The following is a 21,563-nucleotide window of genomic DNA, read 5'->3' as shown; positions in this document are numbered from 1 at the left end:
GCCCTCGGGGCGGGCGGGGGAAGCGCCGGCTCTCCCGAGGCAGAGTTTGGGGCGGCTGCCTGCCTGGACCCAGCTCCTTCTGCAGCCGCCGGGCTCCTCTTCCCTCGCCTCCCCCTTCGCCGCCGCACCAACTTGGGGGCTCGTAGGGGGACCCGGCTGCGGGTCGCCTCTGCAAAGGATCGGGGGGTGGGGGGGTGGAGGACACCTGCTTAACAGGTTGCTGCAGAGCCCAGGCTCGCCCGGTCTCCTCGTCAGATCGCTGGTGAGTCCCTCGGACGGGAGAACGTCGAGGGAGTCCCGGGTGGCCAGGCGGGCGCCGGCAAACCGCCCCTGCGGGTCTCCTGCCTGGACAACTCCTCGGGGGTCGCGGTGAGACGTGGCTTCCCACCACCGCCGCCACACGTGCGCCGGAAGCTGCCTGGGCCATGCGAGGAGCGTTTGGTCCCCAGTGGGAAGGAAAGTGGTCTTTGGGTAACGCCACCACCGGCATCCCCGGTCCTTTGACGAGGACCAGCCACACTGATGTGAAGCCTGGCTGAAGCCGGTCCCGCTCACCAGAGCGCCTCTTCCTCAGGCTGGATGGAACAAAAGGTGCCAGTGCTCCCTCTACGCTGTGGAGTCTTGTGAGCAAAAGTTCTACCTTGTGAGCAACTGGCCTTAAAGTTGTGGCAAGCGATTTGGCTGCTGCATAAATTAGTTTGCTCCGGAGCCATCCTTCCTGAGCTAAGACAAAAATGTGCAAGCCAGAGGCTAAAAGCCTGTAAGCTAGCTCACGCTAACTCAGTTTAGAGGGAACACTGCCTTCCATGCTGCATATTTCAGCAGAGGTCCGGTGAGCTGAAAAGCTGGCTCTAATGTTCTGGGCCAGTTTGGTTGGTCCTAATGCCTTTGTATCACAGGAACTGGATTCTGCACCGACCGATAGGGTTCTGCAGTTTTTATTTTTTTTAATTTTCTCAGAAAGACGGTGGGAAAATACAAATTCATCAGGTTTGTCAGATAATACGAGTTTGTTACATACATCAAGTAAGGTCAGATATACTACCAAATATATTACAGATTTCAAATATAGAAACAGACATTACAACATCAGTATTACAGAGTTTTCGGATAGATTCTCTCTTTAAAGAGTAAACAAGAACTTTCCTAAAGTTAGCGATAATCTATTAACGATAAAAGAAATTGAATCTTTAACAATTGAACAAACTTCTATGCTAAAATTGAATCACAGTAAAATCCTTACTATTGTCTTAATTGTTTATCTAAATCTCAATTTTATTCTTACCGGTTGTACAATTTTTGAAATAAATTATAAGCTTCATGCTACTACCAGATCCTTTTAGCTAGAATTGCTGGGCATCAAACCCAGGACCTGCTGTATGCCAAGCAGATACTCTGCCGGGGCCCCCCCCCTCACCCTGTCAGTTTACTAAACAATGGAAAACTTCCTTGGTTTGCTTAGTCAAGGAGGTTCCCAAGTGGCCAGATAGGCGATTTCTTCTCCCTCCTTCCCTCCATCTCCCCTCCCCTTTTTCCTATGCACCCTTAGGTGCCATTAGTGATGTCTCTAACTAGTGCCGTAACATGGTTCCATCTGAAATCTGAAACGAAAGGGTGCAGTATTGCTTTGCGTGCGCATGAGTCCTATTTCTAGTGCGTAATCTGCGGACGCTTCATTCATACATGTACTAATCCCCTGATACTACAATCTACCGGTGGTGAACATGAGGTGTGTGAATCGGCAGGAGCTCCTTAAAGTTTCAGGGCTGTTTCTAAGCCCACTCCGATGTCAGTGGGATCCTGGGATCCATTGATCTGGCAGGTGTAGATAGGGAGCTCATCCTTGTTCCCTTGACTGCCTCAGCAACGGAGGCAATCCTGCCAGACCCAGGAGGACTCTGGAATGATAGTTAACATAATTTACTGAGCAATTTGAGTGTGGTTCCTCCGAAGCCGGAGAATGTTGATTTGGTGATGCTGTACTGAGTGACTGATGTGATTGCAAGTATGGAAGTTGGTGGGGGGGGGGCCCTTTGGCATGTGAAACGTCATTGTCTTTTTTTCTGCCCCTGAGTTATTCATCTAGATGTGTGGTGTGATGCTTAAGAGTGTCAGACTAGGCAGGGTCTAAAGTCAGGTGGATAGTCGGGTTGGTCTGAAGCAACAGAACAAAGTTCGAGTCCAGTGGCACCTTTAAGACTAACCGAGTCTGATTCAAGGGATCAGCTTTCATGTGCAGAAACACTTCTTCAGATACACTGAGTAGGATCGGTGAGGTTTGGGTCCCAATCATGCTCCCTCTAAGCTGTGGGGTCTTGTGAGCAAAAATTCTACTTTGTGAGCTACTGGCATGAAAGTTGTGAGTTTGGCTGCTGCATAAATTAGTTTGCTCTGGAGCCCTCCTTCCTGAGCTAAGACAAAATTGTGTGAGCCGGAGGCTAAAAAACTGTGAGCTAGCTCACACTAACTCAGCTTAGAGGGAACACTGATCCCGATCCCCACCCTGCCGTGGAAGCTTGCTGGCTGAGTTGTAACCTGCTTTGGGTCCCTATGAGGGAGAAAGGCAAGTTGTAAAGGAAGATAAATAAAATACACGGTTCAGCTGCTGAAGGTATTCGTGGTCAGGTAAAGTGAGAGGAGGCAAAAGGCTGAGGATAACACTTCTGGAATATTGTGTGATCAGATCACAGTGCTTATTTGCAGCAGACATTCATTCCCAAGGAGATGGTTCTGTAGCCCTTTCCCCCAAACAAACTGGAAGCATTTTCATCATGGCGGCAGAGATGCTTTGAAGAGAACAAAAGCCCGTGACTTGGCCAGGACTGGCTTAGAAACATCTTGTTTCTGGTCTGATTCAGTAGCCGAATTATTATTTATTACAAGCCCTGCCACAGCATAGTCTACTGTAAACAATTCTTGTCTTGTCGATTCGGCTTTTCCGAGTAACCCTGGCATTCCTAACCACACCTGAAATATCTAGTGCATTCCCCCCCCGATTTTCTGCTAACAATAGAGTACATCGGTTCTCCCTGCCCTGTTTTCCCCTCACAACAACCCTGTGTGGTAGATTAGAATGAAGAAGAGAAGACATTGGATTTATACCCCACCCTTCACTCGGAGACTCAGAGCGGCTTACAAACTCCTTTCCCTTCCCCTCCCCACAACAGACACCCTGTAAGGTAGGTGGGGCTGAGAGAGCTCTTTCAAGAACTGCCCTTTCAAGGACAGCTCTTGTCAGAACTATGGCTTGCCCCAGGTCATCCAGCAGGTGCAAGTGGAGGAGTGGGGAATCAAACTCAGTTCTCCCAGATTAGAGTCTGTGCACTTAACCACTACACCAAACTGGCTCTCAGACTGACTGGCTCTAGGCCACTCAGCATGCTTTCTGACAGAGCAGGGATTTGAACTCGCATCTCCCCAACCCTAGTTGGACACTCTAAACCCCGCAGTGAGTTTGTAGCCCTGTTTTACCTGCTCCTTTGTCCTAGTGAGCTGCCCTGGCTTCTACCCAGTGTAGTTTGTGGAGTTTTAGTGCAAAATTGAAGATAGGAGAATGGACTGTGATCTGGGGAGTTCAGCTGTAGCCTCTGCCACCAGCTCCTACAGGCCTGGTCCCCCTGTCTGCAGTATCTATTTATATGCTTCATTTATAGCCCACCCTTCTCATTGAAACAAAAGGCGAATGACAAAATATTTCAAACAATGCATTAAAAACACTATAAGCCATGATGTACCATAAACAATGCAAAAACTGGATTACAGATATTAAAGGTAAAGGTTCCCTTGCTCGAAAGCCAGTCGAGTCCGACTCTAGGGTTGCGGTGCTCATCTCCGTTTCAAAGTCGAAGAGCCAGCACTGTCCGAAGACGTTTCCGTGGTCATGTGGCCGGCATGACTAACCACCAAGGCGCACGGAACGCTGTTACCTTCCCACCGGAGTGGTACCTATTTATCTACTTGCAATTTCTTGCTTTCGAACTGCTAGGTTGGCAGGAGCTGGAACTAGAGACGGGAGCTCACCCCGTCTTGCGGCACCCGGGTCTCGAACTGGTGAACTACTGACCTTCCACGGCCTGCAGTTCAGCGTCTTAACCACGGTGCAGTAAAAGCAAGGCAAAGAGACGCAACAAACTACAAGCCCTGTTCCCTTTATAAATGCAGCTTCTGGTGCCATTCCAGTCTCCTACAACCCTACTTCCTTTATAGCAAAGCCCTCCTGAACAATTCTGTTTTAAAATATTCTGCAGAGCAATAAAAGCACGGGTGCCTTCCTGACTTCCTCGGTAGCCATTCCACGAGGCGGGTAGCCGCAACAGAGAATTGATGGGACATGGCCTTAAAACACTTATTGATGCAGCTCTGTTGCCTGTCTGCCAAACAGACTCCCCAGGTAGCTATGGGGGTGGTAATCATACTGGCCGGCCTTACAGGGCAGTTGTTAAGAATTATGAGAATGTAAAGTGTATGGTGGACTGTAGTGAAGACCCTGTGTAAATGCAAAGTGTAGAGTGAAGACGCCATGCAGTGCAGACACACTGTAAATGCAGAGTGTTGAATCCTAGAAGTAATGTGGAAATTGCCTTGAGTGGAATTCGAATTGAACAGGTTTCTTTCCTTGGTACTCCTACCTACCACAAGGGCAGCTACGATGCCAAGTTTAGAGAACCTGTAAAAATTTATGAGGGGAAGTCTGTGTCCTCAGTTGTCTGCTCTTGTTTTTGAGTGGTTATGTTTTGGGTATATCCACATCTCATAGTTGTATTTGTTTTATGCTGGTGTGATTGTCATGGCTTCTTCTGGAGAATCCTGGGAAATGTAGTTTGTTGAGATGGTAGAGAAATCTCTGATAGGGACACCTTGCCCTTCCCTCTTGCAGAACCGCAATAGCCGGGGTTCTTTGGGAAAGATGGGAACTTGTTGACTTTTTAAAACCAATTTTTAGTCAGTGGCGTAGACACACCTTGGGTTGGCAAGGCGAGACAGGAAGAAAGCTCAGTTCTCGTTTAACATCAAGCGATGAGCTTCTACTGTCCTTTTTGCCTTGGTTCTGCCTGCCTGACTCATCCCTCATTATTCCTCATAATCAAGCCTGGGGAAACAGGAAGGCCTCTCTTGGGGCAAATCCTGGCATCTTTAATAAGAGTTTCCTTCCCAAGTGCTGCTGAGGAACTTGAATTACTAAATGGGCAGCAACAAATAAAGAGATGGCTGTGAATGCAATCTCCAATGAGAACAGTCTCCTTCCATATAAACCTGTGCTCCCCCCCCCCCTTTTGAGGGGGGTGTTCTGCCTGGTGCCTGCCTCCCATTGAGAAATAAATGTTTAGTTTAGGAAAACACATAGGACTCTCTCCCCCTCCCCTGTCATCCACAGTCAGGGCCTCTCCCTTATCTACAAGTTAATGTGTGGTCCAGGTCCCAAAGTGAACATACTCTTGCTTGCTTCCTGTATGCTTTATGATGCCCAAGAACCACCATCTTGGGAGATATTTTGTGGCCGCTCTACAGCCAGTGCCTTGTCTGTAGGAACTACAGAGCCAGTTTGGTGTACTGGTTAGGAGCGCAGACTCTAATCTGGGAGAACCAGGTTTGATTCCCCACTTCTCCACATGCAGCTGCTGGGTGACCTCGGGTCTGTTCTCTCAGGAGCAGTTCTCTCAGAGCTCTCTCAGCCCCATCTACCTCACAGGGTGTCTGTTGTGGGGAGAGGAAGGGAAGAAGATCGTAAGCCACTCTGAGACTCCGAGTGAAGAGTGGGGGTATAAATCCAATCTCTTTTTCTTCCAACCCATGTACAGAGACAGGGATTTTTCACGTCATCTATTCTTGATCCCTTTTGACAAGGATTGAACCTGGGACCTTCTGCGTGGAAAGTAGATGATCTGCCACTGAGCCATGCCTTGCGCCAATAAATACACTTGAGGCTGCGTTCTACTGAGTCAAGTGATTGGTCAAAGCCAGTATTGTCTACTCACGCTGGCAGTGGCTCTTCAGGGTCTTAGGTAGAGGTCTTACGTGACACCTGCTACTGATCCTTTTAACTGGACATGCCAAAGATTGAACATAGAAGAAGAAGAAGAGGAGATTGGATTTATACCCCGCCCTTCACTACCCAAAGGAGTCTCAGAGCGGCTTACAAACTCCTTTCCCTTTCCCTCCCCACAACAGACACCCTGTGAGGTAGGTGGGTTTGAGAGAGCTCTTGACTGAAACTGCTCTTTTTCAAGAACAGCTCTTATCAGAACTACGGCTTGCCCAAGGTCATCCAGCCAGGTGCAAGTGGAGGAGTGGGATTGGGGGGGGTGGGGCAGAACAACCATTAAGATACCAGCTTACGAAAGACATCCATGCATTCTGTGAACTAAGGCAGATCATGAGAGGGAGGGCAGGAAGGGTTGCCTCAGTGCTTAGTTCTTGTGGCCCTTTCTGACACGCCCAGGGAAATGCTGATCGCCACTTTGGGGTCAGGCAGCCGTTTTCCTCCAGGCAAGCTTGGCTGGAGATCCTGGAGGTTTTTTATCATCTGGGTGTGGAACAGTGGTCACTGGGTGTGTGTGAGGGGGAGGTATTTGTGAATTTCCTGCATTGTGCAGGGGGTTGGACTAGATAGAGGTCCCTTCCAATTCTATGATTCTGTGATTTAGTAGAGGGTCAGGTTTGCTTGCATTTTTGCACACCCGTGCATGGTTTATACGGACATTGGTCTGGCCTAAATTTACAAATGTCCAAAGCAGCTTGTTTCCACTTCCCTATCCCCATCCCAATAACTGAACATAGTTTACTGCCTACACATGCCTAGGGATGTCAGCTCCAGGTTAGAAAATTCCGGAAGATTTGGAGGAAGGTGCCTGGGGAGGATGGGGCTTGGGAAGGGGAGGTACCTCAGCTGGGTATGTCATAGAGTCCACCCTCCAAACCAGCCCTCTTCTCTGGGGGAGCTGATCGCTGTAATTCTGAGAGATTGTCAGGCCCTCCCTGGAGGTCTACAACCGTAAGTCCATCAAAGCAGATCTCGGAAGCTAAGCAGAGGCCAACCCTGGCAAGTATTAGGAAGAGCGATCTCCAAGGAATACCAGGACTGGGACGCAGAGGCAGGCAATCAATCCACCTCTCTGAAACAACCTAGCCCCACTAGGGGTCGCCAGAAGTCACCATGACTTCCAGGCTCACAAGCACACACAAAATACAAAAAAAAGAGACAAAAGCTGAAAGATTGTAGGAAGGAGGGAAAAATCTGTGCCCAGGAGTCACCTGGACTATTGGAATGACCGTCAGCTCCCCCCCCCGCCGCCCCATGCCTCCTGCAGGAGAGGTGGTTACACTGCTCTGCAGCACAAAAGGATCCAGGCCTTCCCTAGGAGAATCTGTGAGAGGTTGCTTGAGGCAAGCGAAGGAGATCTTATTATGGTTGGATTATTTGTTCAACGTTTCCAGGAGTTCTTATTTCTGTTAAGCATATTAAAAATGCAACACAGTGTTTTAAAAACACACACACAAAAACTACAAAAAAAACAAACCCTGCAGCAGCAATTCCCGGTGGGATTAAGAGGTTGGGAGGGCATTTTGTGACTCTAAGAAGCTTTGCCTGCAGTCAACGGAAAGACGCCTTTGAGAGGGTTCCTGGATAGGCTGCTGGGGAGAGAAATGGTGTCATTCTGCCCCAAAGCGCTATAACATTTGCGTGGAAGAGACTCTGGTGTTGTCCTCCCCCATGAGGAGTGTTTCAGGCTTTCCCCAGCAAGCGTTATTGGCTGGATTTGGTATAACTCTGCATTCTCATTAGGAACTTTATACAGACTTTAAAAATGACCTTCTACTCAGAATCCCCAGTGGATAATTCCCTCTGTTACGGAATCCATAGTTTTCTGCAAGAATACTCTTTGCTTGTAGCATCAGCCATTGTGCAGTATTGGGGGGGGTGCCTGGGGGGGTGCTTTCATTTTATTTCTCCCTCTTCCCCTTTCATGGTGTATCCAGAGGTTGGAGCAATGAACTCAGGGGAGGGTTGCTGGCTTCAGGTTGGGAAATACCTGGAGATTTGGGGGGTGCAGCCTGAGGAGGGCGGGACTTGGGGAGGGGAGGAACTTTAATGGGGCATGATGCCAAAGAGTCCACCTTCCAGAGCAGCCACTTTCTCCAGATGAGCTGATCTCTGTCGCCTGGAGATCAGATATAATAGCAGGAGATCTCCAGCCACCACCTGGAGGTTGGCAACAGTAGCTCAGAACTATTGTATGTTTGGAATCACGTGCAAAGTGCCTCCATCCAGGTTCAGATCTGTACAGCTCTTTCCTATTTCAAATGTCCTCCGTTAACCCAGAGCTTGGTTACCACGGGGACCAATTACAACTCTAGGGCTCCCCTGGAGAAATAGCCACATGTGCGAAGACTGCTTTCCTCCCAACCTGGAGGCTCCTCTTGCGCTAGCGTGTTCAGGATGGTGGGGGAATCTAGGTGATACAGAGACTGAGAGCCAACCTCTAAAGTCAGAAAAGAGTTATTGAAAAGAAAATAGCATCCCTAACAAGAGCACTAGATCAGCAGATGGATTTCAAAAGAAAATTGGTCATAAATGCGACCCTTTCCCTATTCTTGACATACCCTAGCTGATGCTCAAATAGGGCAAGCTCTAATGATCTTAAGAAGTTACAAAGTTCCTATTTATGTCCCATTACCTAGGAGACTACATGGTCAGCAAAAGATGGTCGCCATAAGTGACGAATTGCGCAGAAGTTCGTTCCCTTCAAAGAATCCGCACCAAGAGACCCTTCCTCCTTGGAGCAAGGGCTTTTATTGAACCTGTGTCTCCACCCCCTTTACACCCCTTCCTCCACCCTCTTGACCTGGGTCCACCCAGGTCGCAGGTGCATCCTGGGAGCCCTCCTGGAAGGCATTCTGGGAAATCACCAGGAATCTCCTGGAGATTTCCTAGCACCAAATTCCTTAAGTATTCTCCCTACCAGGGCCATTAGCATACGTATAGATGTAATCTAGCAGGCAATTGACCTGGTTCCCTGCCATTTCCAGAGAGGGGAGAAAACCACACCACGCATGGCACATCGTTGGTTTAAATGGAAAGAGGGAGTCCTGGATGAAGAGAACATTCTCATGGCATTCTGGTTATGACCCGTAATTCCCTGGCATTTCTTTTGCAGATGATGCCCAAGGAGGACCTTTATCCCGAGATAGTGGGTACCGAGTCCTTGAGCTGAAATGTGACTTTCATTTGATGGATTTTAATGCTAATCTCATGGAGCAGTTGAGATCGGCTGTGCCTGGCATATGGTTTGCCACCTGCAAGGATAGTGGGCATCCCATGCTAGGCTGGTGGGTAGCCTGGCAAAGGCTGAAGCAGAGGCTTTGGCGGGGTTACGGTAAAGCATATACAGTGACCAGTGGGGTGTTTGTTTATTTCAATATTTGTACCCTGCCTTTCCTCTTGGTTCAAGGGTATGAACTGGTTGTACACTCTGTGGGTTACAGTGCAACTCACAGGCACCCATAAACACCCATAAACACTGCTGGCAGGCAGGACAGGGCAATGGTTAAGCTGTTCGTGCATGAAAAATAAACCGAATGGATGGGAAGCCAGGAGGCCTGGGCAGTAAGTCAGGGGGCCTGGCCCCAAGATGCCCCACTGTGGCTATGGGCCTGATCCTCTTAGCTGGAGATGCCAGGGATTGGACCTGAGACCTTCTGCATGCCACACAGATACTCTGCCCCTGAGCCACACTCCTTTGGTCATGGGGTTAGGGCAGCGGGGTAAAATTCCAGGGCTGTCAGCTATCATGGCTTCTTCCATGCAAGTCTGCTTGTGATAACTACTGAATACGTAAACTGGAGATAGAAAGGAACATTCTGGCACCAACCTTTCAGCTACATTGAATGTTAAGTTTGTAGTTAATTTCTGTGGTATTTTTGTGGATCTTGTGAAGATCCGTCCCTTCAAAGCCACGTGGTTGTGACTGCACACATTCACAGGAACCAAATGGTACCATTCTCATTGCCACATGGGAGTACTACCATTAGTACTGCAGTCTGGTGTGACCTCACCAAGACCAGTCCCGTGAGTCTCAGGGACTGGGAGTGTGGGGACTTGCCAGTTCCGGCTTGGGAAATTCCTGGAGATTTGGAGCGTAGTACCTGGGGGTATGGAGTTTGGGGAGGGGAGGTAACTCGGTGGGGATGGGATACCATAGAGTCCAGCCTCCAAAGCTGCCCTTTCCTCCAGGGGGAACTGGTCTCCGTAGTCTGGAGGGAAGGTCAGTAGTGGTGAGCAAGTGGCTTTTCAGGCCAGGCTAAGTTAGCTGTTTGCATCATAAGAACATAAGAGTTGCCAATGTTGGATCAGGCCAAAGGCCCAACCTGTCCAACACTCTGTATCACGCAGTGGCCAGAAATGCCAGTGCCATCAGGAGGTCCACCAGTGGGGCCAGGACAGTAGAAGCCCTTCCACTGTTGACCCCCCCAAGCATCAAGATGACAGAGCATCACTTACCCCAATCTATACCTTGTGGCTAATAGCCACTGACGGACCTCTGTTCCATATGCTTATCTAATTCCCTTTTGAAGCCGTCCATGCTTGTAGCCGCCACCACTTCCTGTGGCAGTGAATTCCAAGTGTTAATCACTCTTTGGGTGAAGAAGTACTTCCTTTTATCCGTTCTAACCCGACCGCTCAGCAATTTCATGGAGTGCCCACGAGTTCTTGTATTGTGAGAAAGGGAGAAAAGTAACCTCTTTCTCTACCTGCTCTTTCCCATGCATAATCTTATAAACCTCAATCATGTCACCCCTCAGTCGTCGTTTCTCCAAGCTAAAGAGCCCTAAGCGCCTTAACCTTTCCTCATAGGGAAAGTATTCCAACCCTTTTATCATTCGAGTTGCCCTTTTCTGCACTTTTTCCAAAGCTATAATATCCTTTTTAAGGTGTGGTGACCAGAATTGCACACAGTATCCCAGCCATAAACTAAAATCCTTATCTTTGAAAAAATACATTTTTGCAAATTATAGTAACAACAAGAAGGAGAGATTGGATTTATACCCCGCCCTTCACTTGTAGTCTCAGAGCGGCCTACAAACTCCTTTCCCTTCCCCTCCCCACAACAGACACCCTGTGAGGTGGGTGGGGCTGAGAGAGCTCTTGACACAAATGGCTCTTTTTCAAGGACAGCTGTGCCAGAGCTTGTGACTGACCCAAGGTCACATCAGCAGGTGCAAGTGGAGGAGTGTGGAATCAAACCTGGTTCTCCCAGATTAGAGTCCGCACACTTAACCATTACACCAAACAAAGCTTAAGTGTCTAAAGCGGCAGACTTTTAAAAAGAGAGAAAAACAGTAACCTCAATCTGCAAATTAAGTGTGGATTTCCAGACGTGTATAAAAGGTTCCCAAACACTAATGAACTTTGTTTTCGACTGTCTTCCCTCCTTCCAGTGTTGCTTCTCGGTCAGCTTGGCCAGTTTCACAGTTTGCCAGATCTTTCAAATCTGCTCTTTAATTGACAGGTTTTTAGGAGCATGCTGTTTTGAATAATAATTTTTGTGACCGTTAGCAAATTGGCAGTTCCGTGAAAACGAGTCTTCGCTGCATCATGATTCTGTGGCTTGCTTTGCAACTTTAGTGCAGAAGGTTGTTCCTTTTGCAGGAGATGTGACTCTCTGGGGAATTCGGCAGGCTACTGGATTACCTGTTGTTAGTGTTGCCAATCTCCAGGTGAAGCCAGGATATCTCCTGGAATACCAGCTGATCTCCAGACTATAGAGATCAGTTCCCCTGGAGAAAATGGCTGCTGTGGAGGGTGGACTCTCTGGCGTTATACCCCAATGAAGTCAGCAAGCTAGTGGGTTATCTGTTGTTAGGGTTGCCAACCTCCAGGTGAAAAGAAAAACTTCATTGATTCATAAGAACATATGATGGGAGAAGCCACTGTGAGATCAGGCCAATGGCCCATCCAGTCCAACACTGTCACACAGTGACCAAAAATACCAGGTGCCATCAGGAGGTCCAGCAGTGGGGCCAGGACACTAGAAGCCCTCCCACTGTTGCCCCCCCCCCACCAAGCACCAAGAATACAGAGCATCACTTGCCCCAGACTGAGAGTAACTAATAGCCACTGATGGACCTCTGCTCCATATGTTCATCCAATTCTCCCTTGAAGCCATCCAAGCTTGTAGCCACCGCCACCTCCTGTGGCAGTGAATTCCATGTGCTAATCACTCTTTGGGTGAAGAAGGACTTCCTTTTATCTGTTCTAACCCGACTGCTCAGCAATTTCATTGTTCTTGTATTGTGAGAAAGGGAGAAAAGTATTTCTTTTTCTACCTGCTCTATTCCATGCATAATCTTATAAACCTCGACCATGTCACCCCTCAGCCGTCGTTTCTCCAAGCTAAGGAGCCCCAAGCGTTTTAACCTTTCTTCATAGGGAAAGTGTTCCAATCCTTTTATCATTCTAGTTGTGCATTTCTGCACTTTTTCCAATGCTATAATATCCTTTTTGAGGTGTGGTGACCAGAACTGTACACAGTACTCCAAATGAGGTCACACCATCGATTTACACAGGGGCATAAATCGATCATGGCTGATTTGTTTTCAGTTCCCTTCCTAATAATCCCCAGCATAGCGTTGGCCTTTTTTATTGCAGTCGCACACTTTCTAGACATTTTCATTGAGTTATCTACTACAACTCCAAGATCTCTCTCTTGGTCAGTCTCTGCCAGTCTTTGTCATAATACTCATTCATGAAACATTTCACATATATACCGTACAAATCCTCAGTGAAGTTCAATCGAGTGTAAAGCATAAAGCGTCCATTTGCTAATATGCACACCAAAGGTTTCTCAATAAATCTTGTGGCAATAAGGACAAACCTCTTGTCATAAATACACAATATGTCTCCCAAAGAACCTTGTGGCAAAAAGAAAAAGTCTCTTCTTATAACACTGACATAGACACAAAGTCTCTAGTCACTCTGTAGATGTATAAAACACATTAGAGATGTGCGGCAGATTCCAAATGCTGTTACTCCCCTCTGTCCTCTTATTTGTAATTTCTTCTTACATTTGAACAGTTTTATTGGACAAGGTCATTTCATCTGACGGACTTCTGCAGATAGAATCCATTTCAAGGACACTTTATCAAAGACGGAACTCCACACTGTCCAAACATCATATTCGTCTTCACGTCTCACAGAATGCACTCAAGAACAATCACGATTCACTCTGTGCCAAAATTTTCAGTCAATTTTTGTCTCTATTTTCTGTGGTTCTTTTTTTTTGTACAACCTCCAGGTGAAGTCAGGTCAGGACATCTAGAACAGTGGTGGCGAACCTATGGCACGGGTGCCAGAGGTGGCACTCAGAGCCCTCTCTGTGGGCATGTGTGCCATCGCCCCAGCCAGGCCCAGACCATCATTAAAGTGTCAAATTCTATGCCAAATAATTTTAAGTAAATGAAAGCATTTGGGATTGCTTTCCTTACTTTGTTTGGATCATCTTAAGTTAATGTATGAGTTGTTTTTTCTACAGTAAAACCTCAGTATTCAGGTTAAATTGCCGTGTTGGCACTTTGCGATAAATAAGTGGGTTTTGGGTTGCAGTTTGGGCACTCGGTCTCTAAAAGGTTCGCCATCACTGTCCTAGAATTACAGCTCATCTCCAGACTACAGAGATCGGTTCCTCTGGAGAAAATGGCTGCTTTGGAGGATGGACTCTGTGGCATTCTACCCTGCTGAGGCCCCTCCTCTCCTCAAACCCCACCCTCCCAAACTCTCCAGGAATTTGCCCACCCGGAACTGGCAGCCCTGTGGCTGTTTTGGTTTAGGGCAGAAATGGTGCCATGGTTGTTCTGTGGTGGAGTGGCAGAGAATCCTGAACCGCCAAGGGTTTCAGAACTCCTAGTCGCGTACATACAAACCTCATGTTTCTATTGCTGATTTATGCCCCCTTAGCCCCGTCGGAGTTCTTTTCTAGTTGTTTGTTGTAGGGGGAGGGAAACTTTTCAGGGGTTATTTTTAAATAACCTCGTTGGGCCACAAACTCGCACTCATGCAACTTTAAAAATATCCCTTTGTGCATGTGCATTTTTTCCCATGCAGTTGTTATGTTTGGCCGGAAACTGTGCAGAGGGATTCTGAAGTGATATGTCTGCTCTTTTCACATATAAAGTGGGCTGGGGAGTTTCTTTTTTTAGCATCCGAAGAAGAGTGTGGGTCAGAAGAGCTAAACCCTTCTTCACATCCTTGCTGTGTTCTGTCCATGCCAAGCTTTGACACAGGAAGTCTGCTGGGCTGGGCGGGGAACAGACCCTCCCCTCCCCATGCCTCGCTGCTAAAAATCCTGCACCAAACCACACTGCATTCCATGACTTGCATATATTCCCTGTTTCATAATTTATTCTGAATTCATGTTTAAGGGGGTGGGGCTGTGGCATAGCGGTAGAGTGTCTTCTTTGCATGCAGAAAGCCCTAGTTTCTGTTGAAATATGCAAGGTCTATTGTCCATAGATAAAGGAAATGACAAGAACATCCTGCAGGGGGCAGCAGAGGGGACAACTAGTTAGCATAGTGAGATTACGGACTTCCTACTGTCTTCAAATAGTCTCCTTCCTGTCTCCTGTTTGGCTTAGTTAGGCTCTTCCTGCTCCTGGTGAGAGCTGTTAGGTTACTGACTCTCTCCCTGCTAGTTAGACAGTTAGACTTCTCTTTCTGTCTCCTCTTTCTTACAAAGTTTGTTCCCTTCTCTTAATAAACCTACTTTATTATTTAAACAGCTTATGCTCCGCTTTACTGCATATCAACGTTCTGCCAACCGTTTCAAAACCCTGCTGCTGACTCCAGTTAAACAGATCAGGGAATGGATAATATGAAAGGCCTCTACCTAAGACAAAGGAGAGCTGCTGCCCGTTAGAGCAGCCCATGCAGTCCTGGATAAATCTGGTATAAGGTAACAGTAAAGGTTCCCTTGCTTGAAAGCCAGTCGAATCCGAATCATCTCCGTTTCAAAGCCAAAGAGCCAGCGCTGTCCGAAGACGTTTCCGTGGTCATGTGGCCGGCATGACTAAACACCAAGGCACACGGAACGCTGTTACCTTCCCACTGAAGTGGTACCTATTTATCTGCTTGCAATTTCTTGCTTTCGAACTGCTAGATTGGCAGGAGCTGGAACTAGAGACGGGAGCTCACTCCGTCATGCGGCACCCGGGTCTCGAACTGCTGAACTACCGACCTTCCACAGCCTGCAGTTCAGCGTCTTAACCACTTGAGCCACCGCAGCTCCTTAAATCTGGTATAAGGCAGCTTCATTTTAGGGTTGCCAGGTCCTACCTGGCATCCAGCGGGGGGCTCCTGGGTCCTTCCTGGGATCTTCTGCTGCACATGTGAAGTGTGTGCAGCATGATGACATAACCCGGAAGTGATATCATCATGCCACCAACATCGGGGTGACACTCTAGGTTTTTTTTGGCAAAACTCTATGGTTTTTTGCCTTCAAAACCACAAGAGTTTTCCCAAAAAACTAGAGCATCACCCCCCTGACATCGGCGACTTCCAGGTGACATCATAGCATCGGGGACCTTGCCTGGCGACGTCCATGTTCAGTGTGGGGCTTCTCCCACCAGCCAACTGGAGACGGCAGATCAAAGCCCTGAAAAGTGGGGGCTGGGAACCCTACTTCATTGGTATTCTGCTTCTAGTAGAAAAAAGCTACACAAGTCATAGAGCTTCTGTTCTTGACTATTGGGAATACTGTTCACACTCTCCGTGAGAGTTGAAAAACCCAGATATTGCATACATGTTTCCAAGTTTGCTGGAAGAATCTTGAGGACTAGGAAGTTCAAACGTCCCCTCTTAAAAAATACAGATTTGCAAGTTGCTGAATTCTGTGCCCAGTACCAGTTTCTCTGGTGTGGTTGTAGATGGCAGAAATCCATGACTGCAGAATACATACCTTGCCTTTGAAGCAAGTGCTCTTTTTAGTGCTGAACGCCACAGTGCCTTCCCATACAGTCTGTGGATGAAGGGGGGAAATGTAACTTTCAAGTCCTGAGTGAAGGCGGTGTGTCTGTTCAGCCTGCGATGATGCGGGGGTGGGGAGTGAGCCCAAAGAACCAGGAGTATACTGGAGGCGATGAAAAGCCGAGGTTTTGCGATAATGGGTCTCGGCCTAATATTATCCCTTGCCACCAGCAGAGCGATTAGGGGACCTGGCTTCACTCTGGCATTTTAGTGGCAGCCTAATAGCTTGTAATGTTGAGCTTTGTGGTGAGCTTAGAGCACTTCCCACAGAGGGATCCTGAGGAAACGTTGGGCTGTTCCGGAAGTCCTTTGGTGTTGGCCAGGTCCCATCTTGCTTCCTTTTGTCAAACCGTATCTGGGAGACTTGCTAATCAACATCTTGCTGGTTCCCCCCCTTGGTTCCAAGGGGATCCCTTCATCTCTGGCCTGGCGCATCTCATCCGGCTTTTCCTCTTCCTGCTGTTCTGAAGGGCTGGGCTGCCCGGGGAGGTGTTTGATCAGAGAGAACTAGGCCGGCTCGCTTAAAATATTAATCGGTTTCTTCCTTTGCTGACGCTGAAACACCTTGCAGCGTTTCTCTGGCCGCGTTGCGTAGGCGAGCATCAGCCAGCCTCCCCACTAAGACTGCACCAGCTTGGCTTTAATGGAGTATTGACTTCTCTACAAACAGGGCCGGTGGCAGAATTACTGTGTTTACTAGTCTGGTTGGTATGTTGAAGGGGGTCCAAATGGATTCGAACTAGTGCTGTCAACCAATTAAAGAATTGTTAGGTGATTGATGATAATGCTTTTTTAAAAAAAAATTACACTGATACTTAGCCCTTACATTGTACTTTCAGTGTTCAAAGGGCTTCATACATGCTATCTTGTTCTAATCTTTTACAACAGTGCTGTAAATAAGACTGGTGGTGTTCTTATTGTCCCTATACTGGCGATGAGGCTGAGAGCAACAGTTGTCTTAAAGCAATAATCCCCAGTGTGGCACCCACCAATGTATTTCCTGATGGCTGCTTGCTTTTCCCCTACATAGGTTCCCAAACGTATTTGGCTTACCGCCAAAAGGCTGCTTTAGATAGGTTCTAGACTCTTCTTTCTTTATGCCACCGCACCCTTATTTATATTTAACACCCCCCAATTGCACCCAAGGCTCCAACTGCCCACCTGGATCATTTCAACACCCTGAGGGGGTGGTGTTGCCCACTTTGGGAACCAGTGCGGCCTAAAGTTAAGGGCCAGTCATCATGGTCCTGCACTCCTTTTGATATGGGTGGGGGGAATTCAGAAGTTCCAAGGAGGCATCATCTCTGGGTTTGAAGGGAACATCTCTCCAGAAACTGATGCCTCCATCACAGATGATCCTGAGCAGAGAACTGCCCAGTATTTGGGATTGCTCCCTCCCCATGGCAGCCATTTTGTAGAGATATACACTGCCCTTTTTCAGAATTCTGAAACTACCCACAGGTTTAACAGGTTTGGGGACCCTGTCCCTTAAGCCAACCTAGTGAGTTTGGGATAGAGATGGGCCTCCCAGGTCACAGGTCATTAGCTTAGCTACTGTGTTATACCACTTCACTCCGATCTAGGGCTGCCAAGTGGGGGCGGGGGGTGGGTAAACCCCCGCTTTGGAGGCCCGATTTCCGCCGCTGCGGAATCGGGCCCCGGGAGGAACTCTGCCCCCCGAAGCGCAGCGTGACTGCGTCACCAGAGGTGACGCAACCACGTTGATCACGTTGGGGGCGTGGCCCGGATCGTTGGAGGGAAAACTCTATGGTTTTCCCTCCGATGATCAGGGCCACGCCCTCAACGTGGTCGACGTCGCACCGGTGAGTTTTTTAGACTTGGCAACCCTACTCTGATCTGATTACTTTTAATATTTCAATAGATCAAAATGGGTAGCCATGTTAGTCCATCTGTAGTAGTAGAAAAGAGTAAGAGTCCAGTAACACTTTAAAGCCTAACAAAATTTGGGGGGGGAGGGTATCATCCCCTCCCGCCACAAATTTTGGTAGTCTTTAAGGTGCTACTGGACTCTTAATCTTTTCTAATATTTCGATAGATTTGCTTCTTACACATTTTTGGCATAAGTCTCCGTGTTTTTGAGATCTTGAAGGAACTATGAGATTACCTGTGCTTATGAACTTGTAAATTTGTCATTCCTTGTTGGTGGACGCTACTCAATCCTTCTTCAGTCCTTCTTGCAAGACGAAGGAGAGGGAAGGAGGCTGTAGGCAAAACAAGCTGGATCTCCTCATGTTTGTCCCCTTTGCAGCACTGTCTGAGGAGCCGCTCAGCATGGCCGGCCGGAAGTGCAACACCATCTACAAGGGCTTTGCGGATTGCCTGATCAGCCTCGGGGACAGCATGTCTCAGAGTGTTCAGCAACAGCAGGACGAGAGCAGCCAAGAACTGCAGGAGTTGGAGACCATTTGCAAGTGAGGACGGGGTGACCGGAATATGGGGTTTTCAGATGTCCACCACTATACTCTTTGGCAGATAATTCTGCATGTCTAAAAATGCATCTTTTCATAAAATTACTGGGTTGCCAACTTTGGGTCTGGAGATTTTGGAGAGCCTAGGAAAGATGGGGTTTGGGGAGGGGAGACAGCTCAGCAGGGTATAACGCCATAGAGTCCGCCCTCCAAGCAGCCATTTTCCCTAGGAGAACTGACTTCAGAGATCAGTTGTAATTCTGGAACATCTCCAGGCCCCACCTGGAAACTGGCAACCGTATGGGTTGGATCCTACCAGTTTTTCTGCCATATAAGATGGAGAAGGGGACCATTTTGACCTCTGAAAAGGCTGGGCTTGGAGATCATTGGACTTGCGTAGTCAAATGATGTCAAATAGAGAAGCTAGTAGGGTCCAACTGAATTCAGTTGGCCCTTTCAAAGTTGGCCCTTTCAAAGTTGTGATTAACCCCCCCCCCCCCCTCCCACAGGTGACTATCAGGAGTAAGCATAAAGATGGATCCACACCATGGGAGTAGATGACAGATATATTTCAGCTTTGTTTTACACACAAATTATAAAACATATTAAGTATGCTTCCCCCACTTCCCCAAGCAACTATTTTTGGCTGTTGGAAAAGCTTTTGAGGTACACATCAAATTTACATGGCATACCTTTTTAAAAAGCTAAACATAATTTATGTGAACACGCTAAACCAAATCCTAGTCTATTTAAGGCATTGGAATCTATCTTAAATTTTGGGAGAAACCCACATTATTTAGCAGATTGTAGCGGGTTTTTTTTAAGAAAAAAGCGCGCGCGCACACACACATATAGTGGCACATGGAGGGAATTATTCACACTGGACCACATGAGGCCAGATCTAAAGATAGACCTTAGCAGCCATGTTCTCTCATACCCACCAGGGTTTCCTTTCATATTAAATATAATTCTACTGAACCCATGTCGAACCTTCTACTGAGTCTTGGTTTATCAGGGTCTGAATTGTCTACTCACACTGGGAATCTGGGAACTTCTGCATGCACGGCAGATGCTCTGCTGCTCAGCTATAGCCCGTCTCCCTGCTGCGAGTGAACGAGAGCACACTTTATTATTTATTGTATCTCACTTCATAGGAGTGCTTTCAAAATGGTATAGATGGAGAAACATAGAACAGCTGTAGTCGGAGACGGTGGCTCAGTAGTAGAACAAATGCTTTACATGCGGAAAGTTCTAGGTTCAGTTCCTGGCCTCTTAAAGGAAGTGTGGGGAAAAGGTCTTGCTGTACCTGAGACCCCGAAGGGGCTACTAAGAAGAGATTGGATTTATACCCCGCTCTTCACTACCTGAAGGAGTCTCAGAGTAGTTTACAATCCCTTTCCCTTCCCCTCCCCACAACAGACACCCTGTGAGGTAGGTGGGGCTGAGAGAGCTCTCTTGAGAACTGCCCTTGAGAGAACAGCTCTGAAAGAACTTATAACTGACTCAAGGTCACACCAGCAGCTGCACGTAGAGGAGCGGGGAATCAAACCCAGTTCTCCGGATTAGAGTCCACCGCTCTTAACCATGGCACCAAACTTGGCTCTCTACTAATCAGCAGTGAGCAAGAGGTACCAATGGTCTGACAGTGTACACGGCAGCTTCATAGATGTCCATCTGCCTCAAGGCCACCACAAGATTTATCCAGTTCCTGCAGGGTTAAGCATTCCTTGTAAGAACTTCGTAATACTTGAGGCAGTTGTCAGATGGATATGGCAGATCCAAAGGTCTAGATCAAGAACAGATGGATAAGTGCGGTGGGGATGAGGGAAGAGACGCTGAGAAGGAAGTGGACTGAGAAGGGCTTTGGTATAAAGATGGTTTGCTTCAACAAAGGAAAGGGGTAGAACGCAGGAAGTTCAGTGTGGGGGAGGGGGGAAACAGGAGAAGAAGCCCAAATCAGATAAGGGTTAGAAACTGGTGGCCCTCGAATGGGAATTCGACCAGAGAGCGGGATGCTATTCCAGCCTCCAACAAGAGAAGCAGTCCCTTGCGAGTGGGGAGAGAAGGAATATTATACAAGGTGTGGGAGGGGATGTGATCTGGAATAGATACAGACACCTGGGAGCAATGCTCCCTCTAAGCTGTGGAGTCTTGTGAGCAAAAAATTCTACTTTGTGAGCCACTGGCATTAAAGTCGTGAGAGAGCGATTTGGCTACAGCATGAGTTAGTTTGCTCTCTGGAGCCCTCCTTCCTGAGCGAAGACAAAAAAGGTGTGAGCCGGAAGCTAAAAAACTGTGAGCTAGCTCACACTAACTCAGCTTAGAGGGAACACTGCCTGGGAGTTCTGTGCATGTGCTGTAAGGTGCTGCAGGGTGACTGTAAGGAAAAAGCCACAGCCTTGCAGTTAAAGTTGATGTGCATATGCTGCACTTGAACCAAGTATAGGGATGACAATTTCGGGCATGGCTGCCCAGCCCGTTGGGGAATACAACCGCTGCTCTGTGCAGCTATTTTTACGTAGGGAAGTGCTTCAGTGAAGAGCCCCCCAAAGACTAGCTGCGAGTCCTGCTTGGCGCTCACTCGGATTCCCTCTTCCGCAGGTCCTGGGATGACTTCCACACCTGTGCCAGCCAGGTGCTGTCCCGATGCCCCGACGAGGCAGCAGCCATCTGGGAGTCGCTTCGGCAAGAGTCCCGGAAGTTCCAGTTCCAAGGAAACCTCCACGACCTGTGTAGCTCGCGGGCCCAGCCGGCTGGCAACGGAAGAGCTCTGGATGTGGATGAAACCAACAAGGAAACCCTGCGGGGGTCGGCCCGGCTTCCGCGGCCCAGCCTCTGGGGCAGCCTGACTCTCGTGACTCTACTGCTCGCTTTGGCGCCTTTGGCCTAGCCGAGGAGTGGGGGGAGGGGGAGGCCCTCCTCCCTTGCGGCCCGCCGTAGTACAGACTGGTTGCCCGGGCACTGCCCTGTCCCAGGGACTCGGTTCAGACTCAGAAGTTGGCAGCCTCTGCCCATGCAGGGGCAGGGTGGCTCGCTGGGTGAAGGAGGCAAGGGGACGTGAGCTCACCGCCCTCTGCCTGCCCTGCTCAGGAGACCTGGCTAGTGATAAAGGTGCTCCC

General features: G+C 48.3%; 1 protein-coding gene across 1 annotated transcript in view; it reads left to right on the top strand.

Moving 5' to 3' along the window:
- NRN1L (neuritin 1 like) overlaps window positions 1-21,334 on the top strand; it is a 31,193-nt gene extending 9,859 nt beyond the window's left edge. The window contains exons 2-5 of the mRNA XM_015413950.1: window positions 256-369; window positions 9,156-9,192; window positions 18,285-18,447; window positions 21,046-21,334. Of these exons, the coding sequence (XP_015269436.1) occupies window positions 256-369; window positions 9,156-9,192; window positions 18,285-18,447; window positions 21,046-21,334 (603 nt within the window). The remainder of the gene's footprint in view (window positions 1-255; window positions 370-9,155; window positions 9,193-18,284; window positions 18,448-21,045) is intronic.
- The last annotated feature ends 229 nt before the right edge of the window (window positions 21,335-21,563 follow it).

This window comes from Gekko japonicus, unplaced genomic scaffold (genome assembly GCF_001447785.1).
Source record: "Gekko japonicus isolate JY-2015 unplaced genomic scaffold, Gekko_japonicus_V1.1 scaffold1921, whole genome shotgun sequence".
Taxonomy (NCBI): domain Eukaryota; kingdom Metazoa; phylum Chordata; class Lepidosauria; order Squamata; family Gekkonidae; genus Gekko; species Gekko japonicus.
This window is presented reverse-complemented; position numbering and strand designations above follow the sequence as displayed.